The sequence below is a fragment of the Mus caroli genome, unplaced genomic scaffold (assembly GCF_978045245.1).
Source record: "Mus caroli unplaced genomic scaffold, Mus_caroli_1 scaffold_3, whole genome shotgun sequence".
In the NCBI taxonomy this organism is placed as follows: domain Eukaryota; kingdom Metazoa; phylum Chordata; class Mammalia; order Rodentia; family Muridae; genus Mus; species Mus caroli.
This window is the reverse complement of record NW_028227258.1, coordinates 137,918,927-137,941,104: the sequence shown is the minus strand read 5'-3', so window position 1 is coordinate 137,941,104 and position 22,178 is coordinate 137,918,927. Positions and strand designations below refer to the sequence as shown.

Genomic DNA, 22,178 nt, shown 5'->3' with positions numbered 1-22,178 from the left:
TGAAAACATAGGCTTGAATAATTACATTTCAATTAAGCATGGGGTATAAAAACAAGTACCTTAAAAAAAATCATTCATGTATTTCCAGTGAAATCAAATGACCACTGATCTGTGTCTGCACACATTCATGTGACACCTCACATAGTACTCTAAAGGTTTTCTCCAAGAGAGCTGGGTGTACTGCCTAAGGAGATGCTGTTCAATGACACTAAAGGATCCAAGACCATATTGCAGACCATGCCCATCTCTGCCAATTGCACAGATTCCCTTTTACCTTCAAAAGCTTTTGGCTAAATAAACTCTATGTCTGGAACCTGTGGTTACATTTGAAGCTAATAATTTTGAGACTCATTTTCTCTCCCTTTAAGACACATTTGGTGATTGGAACTGTAACACGGAACAGCAGCCTCTTGAAAGATTCAGATTCAAGCAGCCTCCTTTGCAAACTGAAGAATTCACTCAATATAAAATTACAGTAATTTTAGAAGACTTAGAATCTAATGATTGCTTTAACATTCCTGCTGAGATTTTCTTGATGTTGGCTAATGTTGGCTAATATGTGTCTTTAGATAAGTATATTTTAGTTCCTCTAATTTTTTTCTTATTGAAAGTGAATAACTTTTAAGATTTTTCTTCCATCAGTATTTCATGTTTAACCTCAATACTTTTGTAGCAAAGCATTACTTTCCAAAGCAAAAGATGGAACTTTGTGGAGATAGTTTTTTTTTTTTTTTGGAATAATCTTGAATACATAGGAATTTATGTTTCTGTCTAATTGCATGCTATTCCAGAAGTAAATATTTCTTTTTCTTTCACACACACACACACACACACACACACACACACACACACACACACAAAATGAAGCTCTACTACTTTTATAAACAGAATGGAGCAAGCTGTCTCTTTTGAGTAGTTTCTTTCAAATGGCAATGTTTAGTGGGTTAGCTACCACACTGTCACCCATAGACGATATGCATCCTGTTTTGACAAGTGTATACTTTATGTGGATGGAGATTTGACCTTCATTGTGGGTCAACTGTGAGTACATGTTAGAAGCATGCCCTTATAGGCCTTAGTGTGGGCATACTCTCATTTTTATTGTAGGAATAGATGGGGCTTGTGTATAATGTATATGACACTTGGTTTTCTCCACGGTATCATTAAATCATTCTACAGGAACATTTGTGAGTGAAGTGTGAAAAATCTGGTGGTTTCATTACTTATAGGATGCTGATGGCCTTTGTATTTCTTCTATTGTAGGTGTTCATATAACTGTGCATATATAGATGTAACATGTACATTCAACAAAATGTATATCTTATAATTCACATTTAATACACATTATTTTCTTTTAATTTTGACAACTTAGAATAACTTTTGTCCTCCTGTCCCGTATGGTTTTCTAAACTGAAGATTTCTTTCACTGCCTTAATCTAACCTGAACTGTCTTACTACCTTACACCCCTGTAACTGGATCTATTTCTCTCAGCTTAACTTATAGGCCTTCAGATCCAGATCCGACCATCTTGTGCTTATTTTTCTAAGTGTATCAGAAAAATCTTCTCAGCTATATTCCTTGACCTCAAGTCCCAGCAGCCTGTTCTCTGTGGTTAATGTTTATGCTTTTGCTAGATGGGTCCTCGTCATGTCCTTCTTCCAGTGATGCCATAGCTCTTCTCTTCTGGATGGAACTTTACGTACCATATAGTGTGTGGTAGCTAGGAACAAACCATTCCGTGACACCTCATCTCTAGATACTACCATTTATTTGGGGGAAAATGGTATTAAAAGAAAATATTTCATGCAAGACACAATGATCTGCTCTAATTAAAAAAAAAAGAAAACAAAAATGAGTTCAAAAGTGAATTAGAGTGGTAGTATGTAGACAAAATTCAGATTCCTAAAACATATTCATATATGAAATGATCTAAACAAAATCACCAAATAACAAAGCAGACCAAGTCCCAAGTGAACACCTCTTGTCAGCAAATGAAATTTCCCACAGTATGAATTCGTTACATCTAATTGTGTTGTTGCCCTAAGGGATCTCACATAAGTCCTCAAACAAATCAAGCTGTTGACCAGGCTATGTAGATTGCTCTCCACAAACTGATAGCAAGGCCCTATTTGCTTAACAACACCTACACAGCTCATTCAAATGTAATTTGAGCTTGCGCCCACACATTGTTCTTGGTACTGGAAGACATACTGCACTCTATTAAATGAGAAACAAACACCAACCTAGATATAAACACTTTGATCTCCAGAGGTGTTCTGCCTTCAAGATAATGCTAGTGCAATGGTGGCACAAAGCTTATGGGAGTAGCCAACCAATATCTGATGTGACTGAAGGACCAATCCATGAGATGGAGCCTAAACACAATGCTGCTTGAGTGACCAAGAACCTGAAACTAAATAGCCCAAGGACCTAGGTGACAACCAAATACTACGACTCAACTAAAGGAACACAAAGATAATATGATTCCTAATCACATTTTATATAGATAAGTTCTTTGTTCTACTATCATTAGAGAACTTTCCTCATACAACAGATGGGAACAAATAAATTAACCCTCAGTCAGAAAATCTGAAGAGAGTGAGAGACCTGGAAACATTCATCCATAGATGGGATATCCCTGTCAAACTACCCATCTCAGGATCAGGGAATCCAGCAGAAAAGGAGGTAGAAAGAGTGTAGGAAACACAGGGTATAGATACTTCTGTAGAAACACAGAAGGCCTAGAGATGAACTCAGAGAAACCGAGGCAGCATGGACAGAGACTGGATGGAACTGTACCAGATGGGGTCTTAGAGCTGAAAATGCTGGGCACATCCTTAACCCAGAAGCTATCTCCAATTGGAAACTGTTTACAAATAAAAATTTAGTTTTCTACAAGAGAGTCTCACTGGGGAAACAAACTGCTATAAAGACAGCTATGAGTAGTTGGCCAACAGAAAATGAACAGAATCTTGAATGCTTCTTGTCTTATAATGTCACGTCAGAGCTTTTCCTTGACACACACACACATATGTGTGTGTGTGTGTATACATACATACACATAAATTTTGGTCTTTATGGATACACACACACACACACGCACACACACACACATACCTTTTAGTTTTGGGTTTTATGGGAGTTCCCAAGTGTGTCTGCATCTATATCTTTTTCTTGGGTTCTCTTCCTTTTGTTTGTTTACTTTGTCCTATTCTGATGTTTTTATTTTATTTTACTTTATCTTATTTTATTATTATCCTTTAGAAGCCTGTGTTTTCTTTCTTTCAAATGAGAAAGAAAAGGGATGGTTCTGGATAAGAGAGGCTGTGAGGAGGTACTAGAGGGATTTTAGAAGGACAGGAAACTGTAATCAAGATATATTATATGAAAAAAACTATTTTCAATTAAAAAAGAAAAATAATTCCTAGGTGACATTTTAGGTTTCAATTATTTGCGTCTGGAATTTATCAGTAAGAATGTAGGTTATATTTTTTCCATATGAAGATAGCAAAAAAGGGTAAGTCTTCACTTGGGAAAGTGGGTAAGTCTTCACTTGGGAAAGTGGGCAATAGATATCTCTATCTCTCTGTGTCTCACAATTACTCTATCATCTGCTAATATTTACTCAAGTGTTCAACCGTTTGACACATACAAATATGAATTAAAGAGCAGTATATCTTCTATTCTGTAAAATCACATATTTGCAAATCATTGAGAAAATTGTAGTTAGCTAGCATTGTGCTGTTACAGAGTAATATTTGACTCTAAAATGTCATGCTTTGAGATTTATTCTATGAAGTGACAAATATGTAGAACAAACCCTGCCTAATAGTCTGGAATGATGGCCATCTTCTGTATAATAAAGTGTTTTCTAGTAGTTCTCTCTCGCTCGCTCGCTCTCTCTCTCTCTCTCTCTCTCTCTCTCTCTCTCTCTCTCTCTCTCTCTCTCTCTCTCTCTCTCTCTCTCTCTCTCTCTCAGAGTGAGATACCTGATCAGAATTATGGCACAACTCAAAAGTCAATTTCTGTCTCTCAGAACCGGTGTGAAACTTAGCAGACCCTCTGTAATTAACATAATCAACCACTAGACTTTACAATATGTGTGAACTCAAGAATCTTACAGACAAATCAATTGCTTACACAGTGACAAAACAGCAGTTTGTCAGAAACTTCTCTGGATGCAAAGGGTGTGAGCTTGAACAATCCTTAGGTTTTTGAGTCCCTAACTAACATCAAGCCTGGTTATTTAGAATCAAGTGGGCTTCTGTCATTGTAAAGCTGCCAACTTCTCTTGTGAACAACTCTATCTGATTTGCTTTTCCAGAATCTGACTTCCCTTTACCTTATCACCTGGAGATCAATAAATTGGGGAGGTCATTTTTTGAGCTTATTATGCCTTGTGTACTGGAGGAATTAGCTGTGACTTTTATCTACTTTGTTCCTTAAATCCTTTAGGCATTGTGGTCTTAGGAAGAAATTCTCCTTAAGGCAATACAGTGTGAAACTCAACATTGATCAATCCTTATTTTACAATATAAAAGCAAGTTTATAACTTGCTGAGACAAAACTTTCACATGCTTGCAACTGTTATTAGAAGGAGACAGCAAGACAGGCATGTGGTGAGAGTATCAGGCATGTCCTTGCAGGTGATGGGGGGATGCTACTTGTTTCAGGGGATGGCAAAAGGCAGAATAGTGGACTCTATTTTACTGCCCGTCATCAATCAGGCAGCATGTTAGCAGAATATATGGTCACAATTTTGGTGATAACTCTAAAGATATCTGGCTGACGAAACAAAGAATTTTATCACGTGGAAACTGTTGAAATGAAGATTTGAAAATTTGAAAAATTTGAAATATTTGTTTTAAAAGAGAATCAGTTGATAAAGATGATATACATACTTATATACATTCATAGATGCATATAATTAAATGACAGGCATTCATGCATTGAATATTTTTATAAAAAATTAAAGAGCTACACAAGAGTCATTAGCATACTAAATGCATTTCTATGTTCCATGTCAATTTACCAGTCTACCAATTATAGTGTAATGTGTTTTGAATGATAAGATCTTTGCAGTAATCCACAAAATGTTTCATATCATTCTTTCATTTTCTTAACAGTATAGCTGCCTGTGTAATCTAGGGAGACATGACCTCAGTGCTTCTATGGATAGTATAATTTCAGTGATTAATTATATTTTTTAACATGAAGAGTTCACACCTTTTTTTCAATGAAAAGTAAAATAAAATAATCCTGAGTGTTTAAAAAAGAATGGTTCCTAATACACGTAGTTAGTTTGCATCAACTCCTATATACACTATAGAGATTTTGAAATTGCTTATAATTTTCAGAATCTAAGATGAATTATTAAATATTCATAATTCAATATTGAAATGTTAAAATTTGCTTAAACCTTCTGATAATTGACTATATAGAGCTTGAAAAACTGTTTTATTTCATATCTAATTAAAATTTATGTAAAACAATTGATCAGGACTCTTCGTTTAATTCCAAATCTAAGAAAATAATTCTTGACTTTTTTGAAAAAATAAAGTTTGCCATAGAATATGGTTTATATTTGGTGCTGTTGTTCTGAACATATTTTTTTCTATAATTCTTTATGGATCAATTCCCATTTCAGGGTTACCTATTGCCATTTTTCTAAAAATAGTATATTTTGTTCTTATGTAGGTGCTTACACAAGTGATGGGAACTGAACTCTGGTCCTTTGTAAGTGCATTGGTTACTGTTAATTGTTAACCACTGGGCCATTTCTCCAGTCCTATGTACTGCAATCTTAATCAAATTTTTAAATTTAATTACCACTTATTAGCATTGATAAATAAGATAATTTTATTTTACAGTAAAATGGTTATTATATATAAATGTCTAAATACCCATCATGTTTATGTATCTACATAGCCTCAGAAAGTATAATAACAATGAAGTACCAAGATATAAGATACAATTTGCTAAACGCATGAAACTCAAGAAGAATGAAGACCAAAATGTGGACACTGTGCCCCTTCTTAGAATTGGGAACAAAACACCCATGGAAGGAGTTACAGAGACAAAGTTTGGAGCTGTGATGAAAGGATGGACCATCTAGAGACTGCCATATCCAGGGATTCATCCCATAATCAGCTTCTAAACGCGGACACCATTGCATACACTAGCAAGATTTTGCTGAAAGGACCCAAATATAGCTGTCTCTTGTGAGACTATGCAGGGGCCTAGCAAACACAGGAGTGGATGCTCACAGTCAGCTATTGGATGTATCACAGGGCTCCCAATGGAGAAGCTAGAGAAAGTACCCAAGGAGCTAAAGGGTTCTGCAACCCTATAGTTGGAACAACATGATGAACTAACCAGTACCCCGGAGCTTTTGTCTCTAGCTGCATATGTATCGAAAGATGGCCTATTCGGCCATCACTGGAAAGAGAGGCCCATTGGACTTGCAAACTTTATATGCCCCAATATAGGGGAATGCCAGGGCCAAAAGAATGGGAATGGGTGGGTAGGGAAGTGGGGGGCGCTATGGGGGACTTTTGGGATAGCATTGGAAATGTAATTGAGGAAAATATGTAATAAAAATATTAAAAATTAAAAAAAACAATGAAGTACCTAAAACATCCGTGGTTTCTTATATTTCACCAACCATTATCATATATAATTTTTAGATTGAGAACCAGAATTTGTTTTTTTTAACCTTTTTAAATTAAAATTTTATTAACATAAAATTCCAGAAACACAGTGGCTACATAAATAAGTACCATATTTGGGTACATGTCCTGTGAGAAGTGTGAAAGGGTAATACTGTTATGTTATGCATACTTGGTTACATGGGCTAACTGGAAAAAAAGATAAAACTGCAAAATGGTGCTTATGGTCTTTGCTTTCCCATGTGTTTATGATACAAATAAATACACAAAAGAACAACATACATTCTTTGTTACTAACTACAGGCAGTTTGGTCTCTTTCCCCTATGTTCTATATTCTATCCAACACCAAAATACTCGAGAATTTTTACATTGACTTAGCACAGCTCCCCAGTTTGGCTTCCCACAGCACTTTAGGAAGGTGTGTTCCTGCACCTGGAGGCAGGAGTCTATGTAGGCGAGCTCTTTAGGTGTTCCCTTGAGGCTAAGCTTTCAGAGAACACCTGGGTGGGAAGGCTTGTGGGTGAATCATCTAGCAGGGGAATCACCACTTTCCTCAGGATATGGTTACTGATCTCCACACTCTGGTATTACTGTATCCTCCAAGAGGGAAACAGCAGAGGATTGTCACTGCCCCATCACATGTTCAATAATGTTCTGTGGCTTTGCAACCCAGGATGCTCTATGACTTCCTTCTGAGAAGAATGTGTGATTGGCTGGCAAGAAGTTTCTCTCATAAAGCCCTGGCCCACAAAGCCTGGTGTCTCTTTTTATAGAAACCTTCCCTTCTCTGTCAGGAGAACCAGAATTTGTTATGTCATGATATGGATAAATATGAAAGCTATTATCCTTGTATCCAATAGAACTGAAAGAAGTTGTAAGCTCTCTTATGCATTATAAAAGCTACCAACCAAACAAATACAAACAAATGAATGGTGGATTATGAATGATTTACTATACAAATAAATATAGGCAGAAGAAAACACATATAAAAATGTTTAATCTCTTTCTTAATATGTCAACAATGTTTGAGTGCCTGAATGTAATTCTTCCTACTTAAGTATCTTCCTTATACAGAAAATTACTATAAAGGTCTACAAAACTGTTGTATCAGAGCAAAAATAACTTGACATTCTACTGTTTAATATATTTAATCTTCCCCTTAAATTATAATTTGAAACTGAAGAGTTAGCTAGCCAAGGTAGATACAGCAGGATTGGGAACAGCCCTAGATATTTACAGTTGTGCCTTTACAGGTGAAATTTCTGATAAAAAATAAAAGAAATAATCTGCTTCCATGTCTTAGCAGCAAATTTTCCCTGATGTTTCTAAAAATTAAGTTAATTTTCTTAAAAATACAAATTCTAGATTTTATTACTTAAGGGATGTTTTTTGACAAATTGAAAGTTAAGTCATTATTTTCATATTTAAGAAAGTCAAATTATTTTGTTCAAGAACAGGACCAACCTAACCACTCAAAGTCAAAGTTCATTCCAACATCATTCGAAAATGAGAAACACAAGCAAGGAAAAGTGCCAACAGACACCAAACTCATCCCAGAGTATACCTGGAAGGGATGTTCCTTTTTCTTACTTTTTTAGAACAAAAATTAAATTCATTTAATTACTTACAAAGATATAAAGTGTTCAAGTTATTAATGACAATCATCATTGCTGTGGGTGAGGGATAAATTGTAAACTGATGTTTAACATTTAAGTAACCTGCCTTCTGAATTTCAGGGTTTGAAAAAGATCTAAGACTCCCCTTGATATTTAGATTTAAATTATTAATGACAACCATCATTGCTGTGGGTGAGAGATAAATTGTAAACTGATATTATTGTTTTTTTTTTTCTAAAACTTGTAAGAAATAGTAGATGCTCAGATGGGGAAAACCAAACCACAACAAATCCTTAGAGTGAATTTCATTTAAAACAAATGGAAATACATATTGAGCCATATTAATGACTCCATAGTTGAACCTGCCAACAATTCTGGATTACTAAAACCTTACCTGAATGAACAACTGGTCTTTGAAGTCCTGCCAAGAAAATGACTTGTCTCAGGTCAATATAATAATGGAACATTAATTATGATTGTGTGAATGAATTCAAGCATAATTTGCTCATAACCCTAGGTACTTGGATTTCTCTTCAGCTACATAGCTCAAACATTTAAGTAATCTGCCTTCTGAATTTCAGGGTTTGAAACAGATCTAAGACTCCCCTTGATATCTAGATTTAAATAAAAAGGGATTTACATATTGTCAGTGTACACTGAACAGAAAACCCTATAAAACAGTAATAAACTTGAGAGACTGCTGGCTCTTAAAACAGAGAAAAGACTTGTAAACCTTGGAGACAGATAGTCTTGCCAATAGAATTACAATTTTAAATGGAAGACTTTGTTGAAGTGCTAAATTGGTGTAAAGAAGGATTTTAACTCAGTTTATTAGCTTTTATGTTCATTTTAGTTGACTTCTAGTAGAAGGAGTCACAGAGAAAAAAGATAAATTAAGTAGAACCCACTGAACAGTAGAATTCATGAGGATCAAGAAAGTGAATATAATTTTTCTCATCAAGTAAACTGAATAAACATAATGAAAAATAAGCCACAAATAATAGTTATATAATTTATCAGGAAAGACAGGACAACAGAAGTACATTTTAAAGAAATTTACTTTTCTCCTTTATAGAAAGGATAGTAATAAAGCGACCTTCATTTTAGTGTGTCTGCTATAATTATCAAAGACAGAATGAGAAAAAAACAAAGACTTATCAGTATTCCCATCTCATCTCCTATCATCTGCCAAACCTTCTAACAGATACTACACCTCCTATCAGATGCTGCACCTTCCTGCTATCAGATGCCACACCTCCTATCAGATGCCATCTATACAAGTTAAAATTATTAAAGTGTTACACATGAAAGTCATGTGTGTTTTGCAAATGAAATTATATGCAGTAAAACCAAAGTCACCTTGTAATGACTGTCCTTATGCATTATCACGGTGTGCGGAGTCTTCCCTTGCCCAAACAATGAACAAAGTCATGTGCTTAAACTCCATTGCCTGTCACAGTTCATAGATAGTGAACATTTGTAAGATATGTGTATGGAAAATAATGTTAGGAAAACCCAATAAAATATGGACATTTGCTTAAAAGGTAGTATAACAAGCACATCCCAAAACCTGAAATACTTTATTTGATGAGTAGAAGAAGAGAGACACAGGAAAAAATTTAATAAAGTTGTGCAGGCTAGGTTTATATCAACTTGACAACAGCTACAGTAATTTGGGAAGAGGTATCTTCAACTAAGAAAATACCTCAATCAAGTTGGCCTATAGGCAAGTTTATGGTACATTTTTTGTTATTGATGTCTGATATGGAAGGGTCCTGGTCATTGTGGGCAATGTCACCTCTAGGAAGGTGGTCCAGAGTTATATAAGATATCAAACTGAGTAAGCAATTTGGAGCAAGTCAGGACGCAATGTTCTTCCATGGCTTCTGCTTCAACTGTGTCCAGGTCTTTCATTTAATTCCTGTCCTGTGTTCCCTCAGTGAAGGATTTATAAGATTGAACGGAGACATAAACCCTTTCCTCTCCACACATGCTTAGGTGATGGTGTATTATGACAGCAATAGAAACCTTAAGTAAGACAAAGGTCCTGTGCTCTGATTAGGACTTTCTTCACTTAGACTGGATACATACCAAAGGCTCTGATGATAATAAGATATGCCGTTTCTCTAAATGAAGGGGTAGGTTTGCAGTTGGAAAAAATAACTTCTATGTTTCAAAATGTTACCATGCTAAATATCATGATGCTTAATCAACTTCCATTAAAAAAAATAGCTGGTACATCATTCCAGACATATAAAATGTCAAATAGTGATATTCAAAACTTGAAAAGTTGTCAGATCTCTTCTAAAAGTTTCCACATTTCATCCTTATGCATGCAAGCATTAGAGTTACAAGAAACCTAAGGATAGTTGCAAATTTTTGATTGGCTTCGGGATGCTGTGTCATTAGTGTTGTGAAATAAATATGTTCCAAATGTCATCAGGTTTCAATGTGCCTCCCATTATTTAATTTTGTCACTGAAAGATGTACAGCATTATTTCTCCTTTTGGCCCCTCTAAGTGATGCTACCTTATATTAAAGTCTTCTCCCATATAAGTACACCAAGAGAATACATATATATTACCATAGAAATTTAAAGGCAAATAAATACTGGGGTATGACTAATTACTATATATAATTACAATAAGACATTAAATCAAGAATAAGTGCTAATAAATACAAATAATATTTTAAATTAGTTTATGATAACTGCAGTATTTGAACTAATGTCCCTTGAAGTATGGCATAGACATGTAGGAGGAGCAACATGTACTCACAGGGATTTAGTGGCATGAGATTTAGTCACTAGCACAACAGATAAGCATAGAACTATTAGCAGTACCATTAGATAAAGCCAAGAAGTGAAAAGGGACATTACCAAAACTACTTGGACAAAAACCTAGTAGTCTGGTATCATAGGTACTGGCTTACCTAACTTTGAGTGGTTTTGGAAGTCCATTCATATTTCATACCACTGTCCTGTAATGTGTATGTTGGAATTTAGCCAACACCATTGCCTCATTCCTGTGAATTCTGCTGCAGTGTAAATCATACTGGTACCTTTCTCTTAGGTATTATTGCATGCATTCTGGGTAATGTCCTACATCCTTGAACAATAGAGACATTTCATCTGCTCCTTGTGCTCTGAAACACCTAACGCAATGTAATCTACAGTTTGTACTCTCTGTGAATACCCATCAATACCCTCTCTACAAGACTTTGGGGATTCACTGCCCGTGTAGGTCCAATGCACTAAAAAATTTGAATGATTTGATATACATACATTGTATATTTTGGAGGAAAGTCTTAGACCTTATTTACTTTCTTTTGCTGTAGAGAGGACAATATAACCTAAGCAACTTATAAAAGAAAGTTCATAATGGAAGGATTCCTTACAGTTTCAGAGGGTGTCAGTCACTGTCCTGGTGGGGAGCAACGCAGTAAAAAGAAAGGAGTGGTTTTGGAGAAGTATCCAAGAGCTTATATTTGATCCACAAAAATGAAATAGAAAGTTAACTGCAAATGATATAGTTTTAGAAACCTCAAAGTCCACCCTCATTGACATATCTCTACCCATTAAGCCACACCTCCTTCAACTAGGCCATACCTGCTCTATCAAAGTTATACCTACTCCAAAGCCACACCTCTAAATCTTTCCAGAGCAGTTCTACCAACTTTGGACAAACTATTCAAACCTATAAGCCATTTTTATTCAAACCATCACAATTTAAGATGTATAAAATTGAAAAACAAAATTAAAACAGTCTACAAACCTGGAAAATAATTTGACAAGCTCTAAGAAGGTTTTGTGAAATTTTGCCTGTGCCTTGCAGTTTTTCATCATCAATGTGGTCCCTTAAATATCCTTATATTTTCTATCTTCTTTCAGATATTTACAAAGCAATATGACAAAATTAACTATTTTCACATGTATACATGCTTTCAGTTCTTTGAACACCAAGCTCTAAGAAATGTCATCTCTATGGACATGAGACATACAGAAAACTGACTAATACACAGATGATCTGTAATCTATCAGAGATGATTTCAAAATCTATGAAAAAAAAGAACTACATAGAAACAGAGGTGTGTACATGTTTATATTGTTTATCAATGCTTAAAACCATTATTTTTGGATTCATCTTGCCAGTAATGTCATGTTATTTTATATGAAGTCACATGTATCTCATCAATGAAGGCCTAAGACCTGTGTATCTTCTATAATAGATTTAGATTTTTAAAATAATTTATTATTTCATCATAATTTATTCAGAAAAGCTAATTAAATATATACCCACAGAAAGAGAGATTTTCACACATACATACATATACATACATACATACACAAATGTACACACAAACTACATATTTAAATACTTGTTAATGATAGAATGGAAAATTATTCTTTACATTTATAGTAGGCTAATATAAGTACACAATTTATATATTATAAGGTTCTGGAACAACAATGCAGTATAAAAAGAGTTTTATAACAATGTTCAATTGTTTTAAACAGTGGTACAATTTACATGAAATTGCAAATGGTGCTTCTATCTCAAACATCCACAATGACATGAGGCTTCTTGAACATTCAGACATTGATGTTTAGACTGAAACTGGTACACTTGCCTATGGAACCTCATGCGTTTGTGAGCTGAAGTTACCCTGTGTCCACCCTGTGATAAAACAATTCTGCATCTACATAATCTGTTAAACAAAACCAATGCCACTATTCTGCCAACACACACAAATCTGTAGGAGAGTGGTGTTCCCAGAATTTGAAGACTAGAAACAACTAACAAAATCCATAGGCGACCTTTTATTTAATTAATGTAATAGCATTTAATATTTGAGTATAATTTGATTTTTTAATATGATTGAACATAAAGCACACATTCACATGGCCATTGAAAGTTGAATCACTGAAATTTCATGTGGTTCAGAGGCACATTATACACAGAAAAGGGAGAGGTAAGTATATATATATATCATATATATATATTTATATTTATATATGTGTGTGTGTGTGTGTGTGTGTGAAGTTTTTAAAATGTTTTTGGATTTAATATCTATATTTTAAATATAATTTCCCATCTCTACAATGTACAGAAATTACAAGTGATCAATTTTGTATATGTTAATATGGGGGACTTTTGGGATAGCATTGGAAATGTAAATGAAGAAAATACCTAATAATAATAATAATAATAATAAAGAAAAAAAGAAAAGCACAATCAACATCATAGTACCAGGATCAAAAAAAGAAATTCAACAAGAGCCTCAGTTCTTGCATCTCGTTCATATTTATTTTGTAATTCATTGGCACATTCTAGCTATTTTAGAAAAATGAATTGATTTGTCATTATTATTATAAGTTACAAAAATGAAATACTTTTGTGATATTAGTAAATACATTAATCAAAGTAAATTGAAGTTTTGTTTCAATATGAGTTTTAGCTTATTTTTATATAAGGTTGATATATAGGTATTTTTAATATAGAACCAAAAAATGCTTTTCTCCTAAATAAATATTGGAGTGTGAATCTTGTTATGAGCCATTTATTATTTATTCATTCTGCCTCCTCCTGCTTAAATAAATGCACACACTAAATGTTTTGCAGTTTATCTTTTTAAAATATTGAAATAAAACTTTTATTTTGTTTTATCTGATTAAATGTGTTCTTTGATGGGTTCAGACATATATTTAACAATATATTTAACACATTGGGCTTACTCTCTTTTCTGCTATATTCTTTGAAGTAATATTAATGTAGAAAACATAACAAGTCAATATGCAGAGAATATGTGTTTATTCAGCTTTAGATAGTTCCTCAACGTCATACCACCACCATCAAAGGAATGATGATATAATACGATAAAGGCACGGTGGAGCATCATAGGAAACGCTGTGCTCTGGACATGACACTACCTTTGTTCTCATGAACTCTCAGAAGTGGTAGTTGCCCATGTAAATTCTGCATAAGATTAGCTCAAGACAATCAACACTTCAATATGTAGGATTTGAGGGGCTATTGGTAGTTGATAGCTGGTGAAAATGACGAAGTCTACTTTTCTTTAAAATTTTGTTATTTTAGTTGATTGACCATGATGTGGTTGGTGGCTCCACACCCACAGGTATACAGGCAGCATAAGTTGCATTCAGTATCTTATGAAATAAATTAAGGTACATAGGAGGAAGTGAAATAGAGAGATGAATTAAGGGAATGGGAGAGATCTATGAGAAATTAGAATGATAAGTGATGGTAAATATGATCAAAACATATTGTATACATGTATGGCATTCTGAAATAATTAATAATATTATATTTCAAGTTTAAAATAACAATAAAATATAAAACACAAAAAGAAATGTATTTATCAAATTTAAACCTAGGTCTGTGCTATGTATTAGTGTCAATCACTAGATACACAAAACAAAAGCAAGCAAATATATGAAGTCTGACCTCTCTTTCTACTACTGGGATTATTTTCCCTGGTCATTCATTTACTTATAAATATATTAAGTCCCAAAGAAAAAGTACTTAGTTCATTCTTTCTGGTAAATTTCTTGTGGGTTTGATAAGAAGCCAGATAAAATTCATGACATGCACATTAGAATATAGCTGATCTTAAAAGTACATATTTTTCTTTTGGATCTTTCTCAATGTTTTTCTTTTGTATGACATATGGAATTGTCAATGAAAACTATCAAACTACAAAATCAATTATTAAAGTCATAACTTGATAGTTTGTATTATATTTCAATCAAGAATTATGGTGACTCAAGACATATTTCTTGATCTCTGTCTAGTTCAGTTTCTATGGTACTTACTGGAATCTCTGTGGCCATCTGAAAGGTCATGTCCAAAGTATGCCAACAGAAACTGGGGCTAAGAAGAAGCTGCACTCCAGTGATGGTGCAGCTGTCTTTATACAGAAGTCCAACACAGATAATTTTATGTGTAGTAAAATTTGCAGAATTGTAAGTGTGATATCAACTAACAGAGGAGGAAATCATTTGCTGAATTCTTGAGCTACATGTGAAATGACTATTAGTGGAGAGATGTCATAAAATTTTGTTGAAAAATGTTTTCATTTTCCACAAGGATTTCTTCAAATTTCTTTAATTTTGTTTGTTTTGTTAAGTCTCAATTCTTGGCCTGAGCTAGTTTCAATCTCTCAATCTGTCTTTGGCCTCTGAAGGGCTGTGATTCTAGCTAGTCATGTGCCACCACACCCGACCTCATACTTTATAAACATGTTACATTCATTTATTGCTGTACTGCTGTGTTAGGAATAGTTATAGTGTTGTTAAAAAATAACTAAATGAGTTCCAAGTTTTACTAAAACACAAACCAATTTAAACAAATACCAAAGGAACCAAGTTTATTTCAAAAACAGTTTATCACAAATGTAGAAATTTAAGACTGAAATTGGAATTTGGAATTGAACTCAGGACTTAGAGGCAGACTCTGGGAGCCACATGTATAGGTTAACCTTGTCTACGATGTGAGTTCTAGGCCAGTCAATGCTGCATTAGGAAACTCTTTCTCAAAAACAAAACAAAACAAAACAAAACATAAACAAACTGATGAAATAACAGGAAATTCCTTAAAATTTTTATAAATTATTTTCTGAATACTTAAATGGATGAAATCAAGGAGCATTAACTTACAGAGTAATATGCTGCCTTATATTATTCTTCTCACATATTGTCCATCTTACCTCTATAACCAGTTGCTGGAGAGATGGAGACGCTACTGGATACAGACTGGAGTTGCCCCGGATGGGGTTATGAAGGCTAAGGTAAGCCACAGCATTTTTTTGTAGAATCTTCACAAAATCCTGAAATAAAAAATTGAAAAAGTTCTTCTATTTGTGCAATTAAAATAACACATTCTACTTTATTAGGATAATAAATATTTTGATGCTAAAATGTGACATTTATCAGAAACATGCTATAAATAATTTACCATATGTTAAGGTTATATGTTAATAAATTTATCATATATTAAGGTTAATCCTTCCTCTATATGTAAAGTCTTTCTCCAAACTGGTTCATTCTATAAAAAACCAAGTTTTTAGTAGAAAAACTTGCATAACTGAATAGCTGTTAAAGTAGTACTTATATAAAGTAATCATTTTAAGAGAAAAGGTTTGGAGGGTTTGAATAAGGTGGGTTCAATTACAGAACACAAACTGGGAATTTTCTTCAATGACAATGCGTAGTGTTACAGTCATTGAATTAGAGAGCAGAACTGGTCAACTTAGTTGGTGCTAACCAACTTTCCCTGTGAAAAAGTCAGTAAATTTTGCACAAATAAACTTTTACTTTGAGAGAAATTGGATAAATGAGAATGGTGAACCTGTGACTATGACTGTATGAAAACCCCATGAATGATGTATGTACAAATGACATGGGGTAATTCCGTGGCATAGTTTTTCATAGATGACTCTTTCCCTTCAGTGTTGAGAACTGGTAACACCACACTGTGAGAGAAATAAAATAGGGCCTTATAACCTTGGCTTACCTCTGTTTAATGTTAGAAATTCATCTACAAACTTGTGCAAGAAATGAGTAATTATTTAAAAGTAATACATTGTCTAAATGGACTCACATAATATATAAAAAAGATACTTGAGTAACCTTACATATCATATGACAAAAATGTCCATTATTATTTAGAGTCCATGTAAGAAATATTTTAGCACTTTCTCTATCAGATAATGTGTTTTCCATGAGCCCTGGAGAAGACAGTCAGTTCTATATATTTACTTGAACAAGCTACCCTCAGAGAAGTTATAAGTTGCTCATGGTAGAAAAGATCAGAACTTTGATCTTCTTACTCTAAAATTTGTAATATTTCCAGAGGAGCATGTGAAAAATATTCTTATAGAAGGAATGGTACTTTAAAGACACCTGTTTTAGGAAATGCCATAATTTCCCACAAGGATCAGCCTCAGTACTATGTCAATTCTCTATTACATGCATGGGCTACAAATACCATCTACAAGTTTATTGAGCAACATCATCTAATCCTGCTAATTTCTACTGTGCTTCTTGGGCTTCCTATGTAAGCAACTTACAGCAAATTATAGAGAGCAAGAAGGAATATGAACAGAGTTTTTTCTTGTTCACCTCCAGTTGGGATCAATTAGAAAGAAAGTGTTTCATTCTCAGAAGATTGGATAATGGTGATCAGAATGAGCAACTAAAAGTCTATACTGTCCTTCAAATAGATGCTGATGAAATATTGTCATGGGATACAGTGATGAAATCTATTATTTGGGAAAATTAGATACATTGTTATCAGCCAGCAGTGACTTCTCAATATCCTTGATCAGTTTCCTTACTTCTTTCTTTGTCCAGTTACTCATGTAAGAGGTCAAAAAGCAACTAAATACATGAATGCATGACTTTTTCAGTTTTACATGTATATACACATTAGAGGGACCTACATATTCTGTAATATTCAATATACATTATAATGTATACATATAGATGTATGTATACAGACACATACATATGCATATAATTAAATTAGAAGTATGGCATACTTTGCTCTCTCTACCTCTCGCAGGTACCCTTACTCCAAGCCATCCCTTGACTCTTATCCACATTAAGTTGATAGCCTATTTTTCTTTATTACTGATATATATTTGAACAAATACATAAATATAATCTGCTGAGTCTATTTTTTAGTTTGTGTATATATAAGTTCTTCTTTTGGACTCATGTAACATAGTAGTTTTTATATTTAGTCTCTGTTGAGAAATTGCAGAGTTGTCAATACAATGCATTAACAAAATAATTAAAATTAATTTATATTTTACAAGGCACAATATTTTCATAATTTGTAAAAATTGTTCCCATATATACAAATCCATATTATTTAATTTTCAGCCTATGAGAACTGACAAGAAAATGCTTTGAAGAATTATTTTGCAATACACTTCTCTAGAATTTTGAGTTTAAGCTGTTTAATTTAGGAAGTAATGTGAAAGAAACCTATTCTTTAAATTTGATTTATTCACATTTATTAATTAAACAGTAATATAAATAGATTGTGTAAATTGCAGACCTAATGGTGGCTGTTTAAAAACATTCTTTAAAATATATCCTTAATAGTTACAGAAAATTGAATCACCAATTCCCTACTTTGTAATTATTTAAAACAGCACACATCACTAATATGTACAAACTGCTTTTAAATTGTACTTATCTTGAAGTTATGAAATAAATTTTAAAGCTTTGTTTCTGGATTACTGTTTTTTATCCAGGAATTTAAAGAAAAAATCTCAAAGCAATGGAATTTCTTGACTTGAAGTATACTCTTTGAAACAGAATGTCTCACTACTCACTTGCATAAATGTAAATTGTCTCACATGAAGCTTGTGAGTCCTGTTGAACATTTTTTTTCAGCTTTAAGACTATTTAACTATTAAAAAGTATTTTCCTTTTTCCTTTAAGATTATTTTAAATTTCATATGTGTGAATGTGTATATGTTTGTACATACACCATGAGCATGCATGCTGTCCTCTAAGATCACAGGATGGCATCAGAACTCCAGGAACTTGCATAGCAGGGAGTTTGTGGACTGTCCTGTAAGTATTGGGAATAAACCCAGTCCTCTGAAAAATAGTATGTTCTCTTGTCCACTGAAATATTTTCATAACTCTACTACTTTTTCTATGCCTTACTGATGTTTTCCTTAATCTTTATAAGCATTTTATCCTTCTTGAGGACCTAAGAGAGAATTATGACCATAATTCTCATTAATCATACTTTTTCTCACAAAATAATACTTTATTCAAAATGATAGTAAACAGATGTGTTCCATTCAAAACTACACAGATATTTTGTCTACATGTTTTCTTTGCATCTCTTCCCAAATAATAATATCATAAAATATGTGAGAGTTTAACAGTGCTAACAATCTTATTAGTAGAGCCTTAGTATATTCACTGTCACATTCTACAAGAATATTATGTCTTCCTGACATACAGCTATTCTAAGAATGTTTCAACTCAAATATTGCAATTGCTTACTGACTTTATCTAAATTCTGGATTAAGATTCAAGTTCTTCATGGTAGGTAGGTAAGAACGCAGGAAAGCTAGGTTAGAGTGATAGGGTTGATGGAGTAGACAGAAGAAAGATAAGACTACAACTTATATTTCCATAAAATTTCTCATTGCATTGATCAAATATCATGGTAATGAGTACTTAATATTGTTTGCTAAAACAGATATTTGAATTTGGGTGTATAATCTTCTTTGCCTATCACGTTATCCTCTAAGTAAAAGTATCACGATAAAGTAAACATTATTGTAGTTGGTATGTAGGTAAGTAGGTCTTATACCAATGGAGATACATTAATTGAGGCCTTATGAGAAGTTCATTATTTTCTTTGTCTTCAATAATGATAGAGTAAAATATATAGAATATGAAATAATGCGGAGCACAGGAAAGAACAGAAAAGAAGTACAATTGATGAATTTATTTCACCTCTCCCCATTCATAGGAGCCAATTTTGCCCCAGGGTGTTCCTCCCCATGAGCAGAAAACAATAGTGCGTTCTGGTCTCCATCCTTTCTTCACTCTTAACATCATAGCTTCAATAAATGCTGTGATTACTGCAGTACTGCTGGCCCATTCTTGACCTTTATAACTGTATCCAGCATGGTGGTTGCTGCCAACTATAATATACCGGTCTGGAAATAGAGTGAAATAAGAGCCATTAAAATAAAATATAAAGCTTGACAATAAATTTAATGACTTTTAAATAATCCTATTGCACAAGCAAGCAACAATTAAGCCAAATTGTTCTAATAATTAATACCACTTTGGCATTTTCCACCCCCTGCCTTGATTCATACATCTGGATATATCACTGTAGAAGCAGCTGCTAAAGCCAATTATGAATCCAAAGCTTAGATCCATATTACTGTCCTCTGCAACATGAATGTTAATTAATGAAGTATACAAATATACCACAAAGAAAATCGTATCTAACATTTTTCAGCATCATAGTGGGAAGTGCACAGCAAGCAATGCCTGTGTGCTTAGTGAACAGCAATGAGCTATTAATACATCACTAAAGGAGGTGACTTAAGAGCTGTGTATGTTAAAATGTATAGACTTTCTTTAAAAAATAAGTATTTAGGGATATATTTATAGTTTCAATTTATGCTTCTAAACCCTCTCCATTCTCTGAAAGAAAATAAGATTCAGTAGCATCAGGACAGGAATACTGATAATTTAACTTTTCACATAATGTATTGCATGTGGTCAAATACAGTTCATTAGATGCTCCTGTAGAAAACATTCTATGATTCATGGATATGGTTCTTTTACCATTTTTCACTAGCTAGTCTCACCATTAAAATGGGATCAAAATATAGCTCTAGAGATTACTCTTGTCTCTTTCTCCCCCAGTGAATGTTATTCAGAGCAGCAACCAAGGTTGCTTTAATTGATCAAACAACCCTATGGATTTATTTAAAGAGCAGTATCATTATAGCTTTATTATGAGATGTTCCATGTAACTAAATATCAGGGATCGGCATGATGGCACAGTGTATATAGGCACCTGATGTCAAAACCAATGACTTCATTTTGATTCTGGAACCCACATGACAGCTGCAAATTGTCCTTTGACTTCTGTATTTGAGTACTGGCACCACTACCCTTATTATATACACAAGAACAGTATCTTACCTAAAGTATCTGTCATAATTTAAGTCATACATCTACTTGGAATAAAGGAAGTATCCTTTGACCACATGGGGAGAACGATGGCTATACGAATTATAATGGTATAGAATCTTTTAAAATTTCAGTACTGAACTGGAACAACCAATGAGACAATCTTCCAACATTTGCTTAAGATATGTGTAATGGGATATAAACTATATGCAACATTATATTATTATAGTTCAAACATTAAATACTTGGGCATTTATTCACACATGCCCAAGAATTTAATGTTTGAAAGTTCTGCTAGAGATAGGCTGTATTCTGAATAAATTAACAATGTCAGTTTCTAGTTTTAGCATCAGCAAATAAAATCTCATAAACAAGTAACATTTTATTTTATTTTATTTTATTTACATAGAATTCAAAAATTTTGCATTGAATTGTTTGGTAGTTTTAAGTTTCTTTAGCATGAATTCAGTATACTTTTTGAACAACTGTGTGTTTTCCTGTAATGAGTTACAAATGAAACAGTGTTAATAAATATTTTCATACTTCAGTTGAACTTGCTTTGTGAAAGACACATACATTGGTGAAATATAAGCATATGGATTTCCAAGATTATTTGTGTTTCTGTCTAAGGATGCTCTGATGACAGGTTGTGCAATAAAGGAACTATGGAGCCTAAGTACACTGCATGAAATGTTTAAGAGTTGGCTGTCAAGAAATAGGGAGGAAATAAAACTTGATTTCAAAATTCTCTGGGTCAGCAATTAGGTCAATATAACTAGTGCCATGGAGAAGAATAATTCTCCAAGGAGAAATTGAATAAGTGTCCCAGTCATATCCACAGAAGTGGCTTGAGTGCAATAAAACCTTAATGGTGCTCTAGGGATGGCAGATTGCTGAGTGAATTAAAGCTGTTAGCTAGCCCACAAGCTTGATAGGCTGGGGTCAATCCCTGGAACCTGTGATGGGAGGACTGTAGTAACTCCCAAAAGTTGTCCTCTGCCATGATCCTCTCTCTGTCTCTGTCTCTGTCTCTGTCTCTGTCTCTGTCTCTCTCTCTCCCTCCTTCTCTCTCTCTCTACAATAAATAGAAGTTTCACAAAATAGAACAGTTGCAACCTCTCTATATGTAATGATTTGTGACCCAGCTTTGTGATGAGATAGAGTATGCCAACATGAGTCTTTT

At 33.7% G+C, this 22,178-nt stretch overlaps 1 protein-coding gene across 4 annotated transcripts in view; it reads right to left on the bottom strand.

The window, feature by feature from the left end:
- Positions 1 to 22,178, bottom strand: part of Naaladl2 (N-acetylated alpha-linked acidic dipeptidase like 2) — a 1,298,244-nt gene that overhangs the window by 360,405 nt on the left and 915,661 nt on the right. For all 4 annotated transcript variants that reach the window (XM_085836003.1, XM_085836001.1, XM_085836004.1 and 1 more), the window contains 2 exons: positions 19,796 to 20,001; positions 16,012 to 16,131 (listed from right to left, as the gene is read on the bottom strand). In XM_085836003.1, coding sequence (XP_085692129.1) covers positions 16,012 to 16,131; positions 19,796 to 20,001 — 326 coding nt within the window. The remainder of the gene's footprint in view (positions 1 to 16,011; positions 16,132 to 19,795; positions 20,002 to 22,178) is intronic.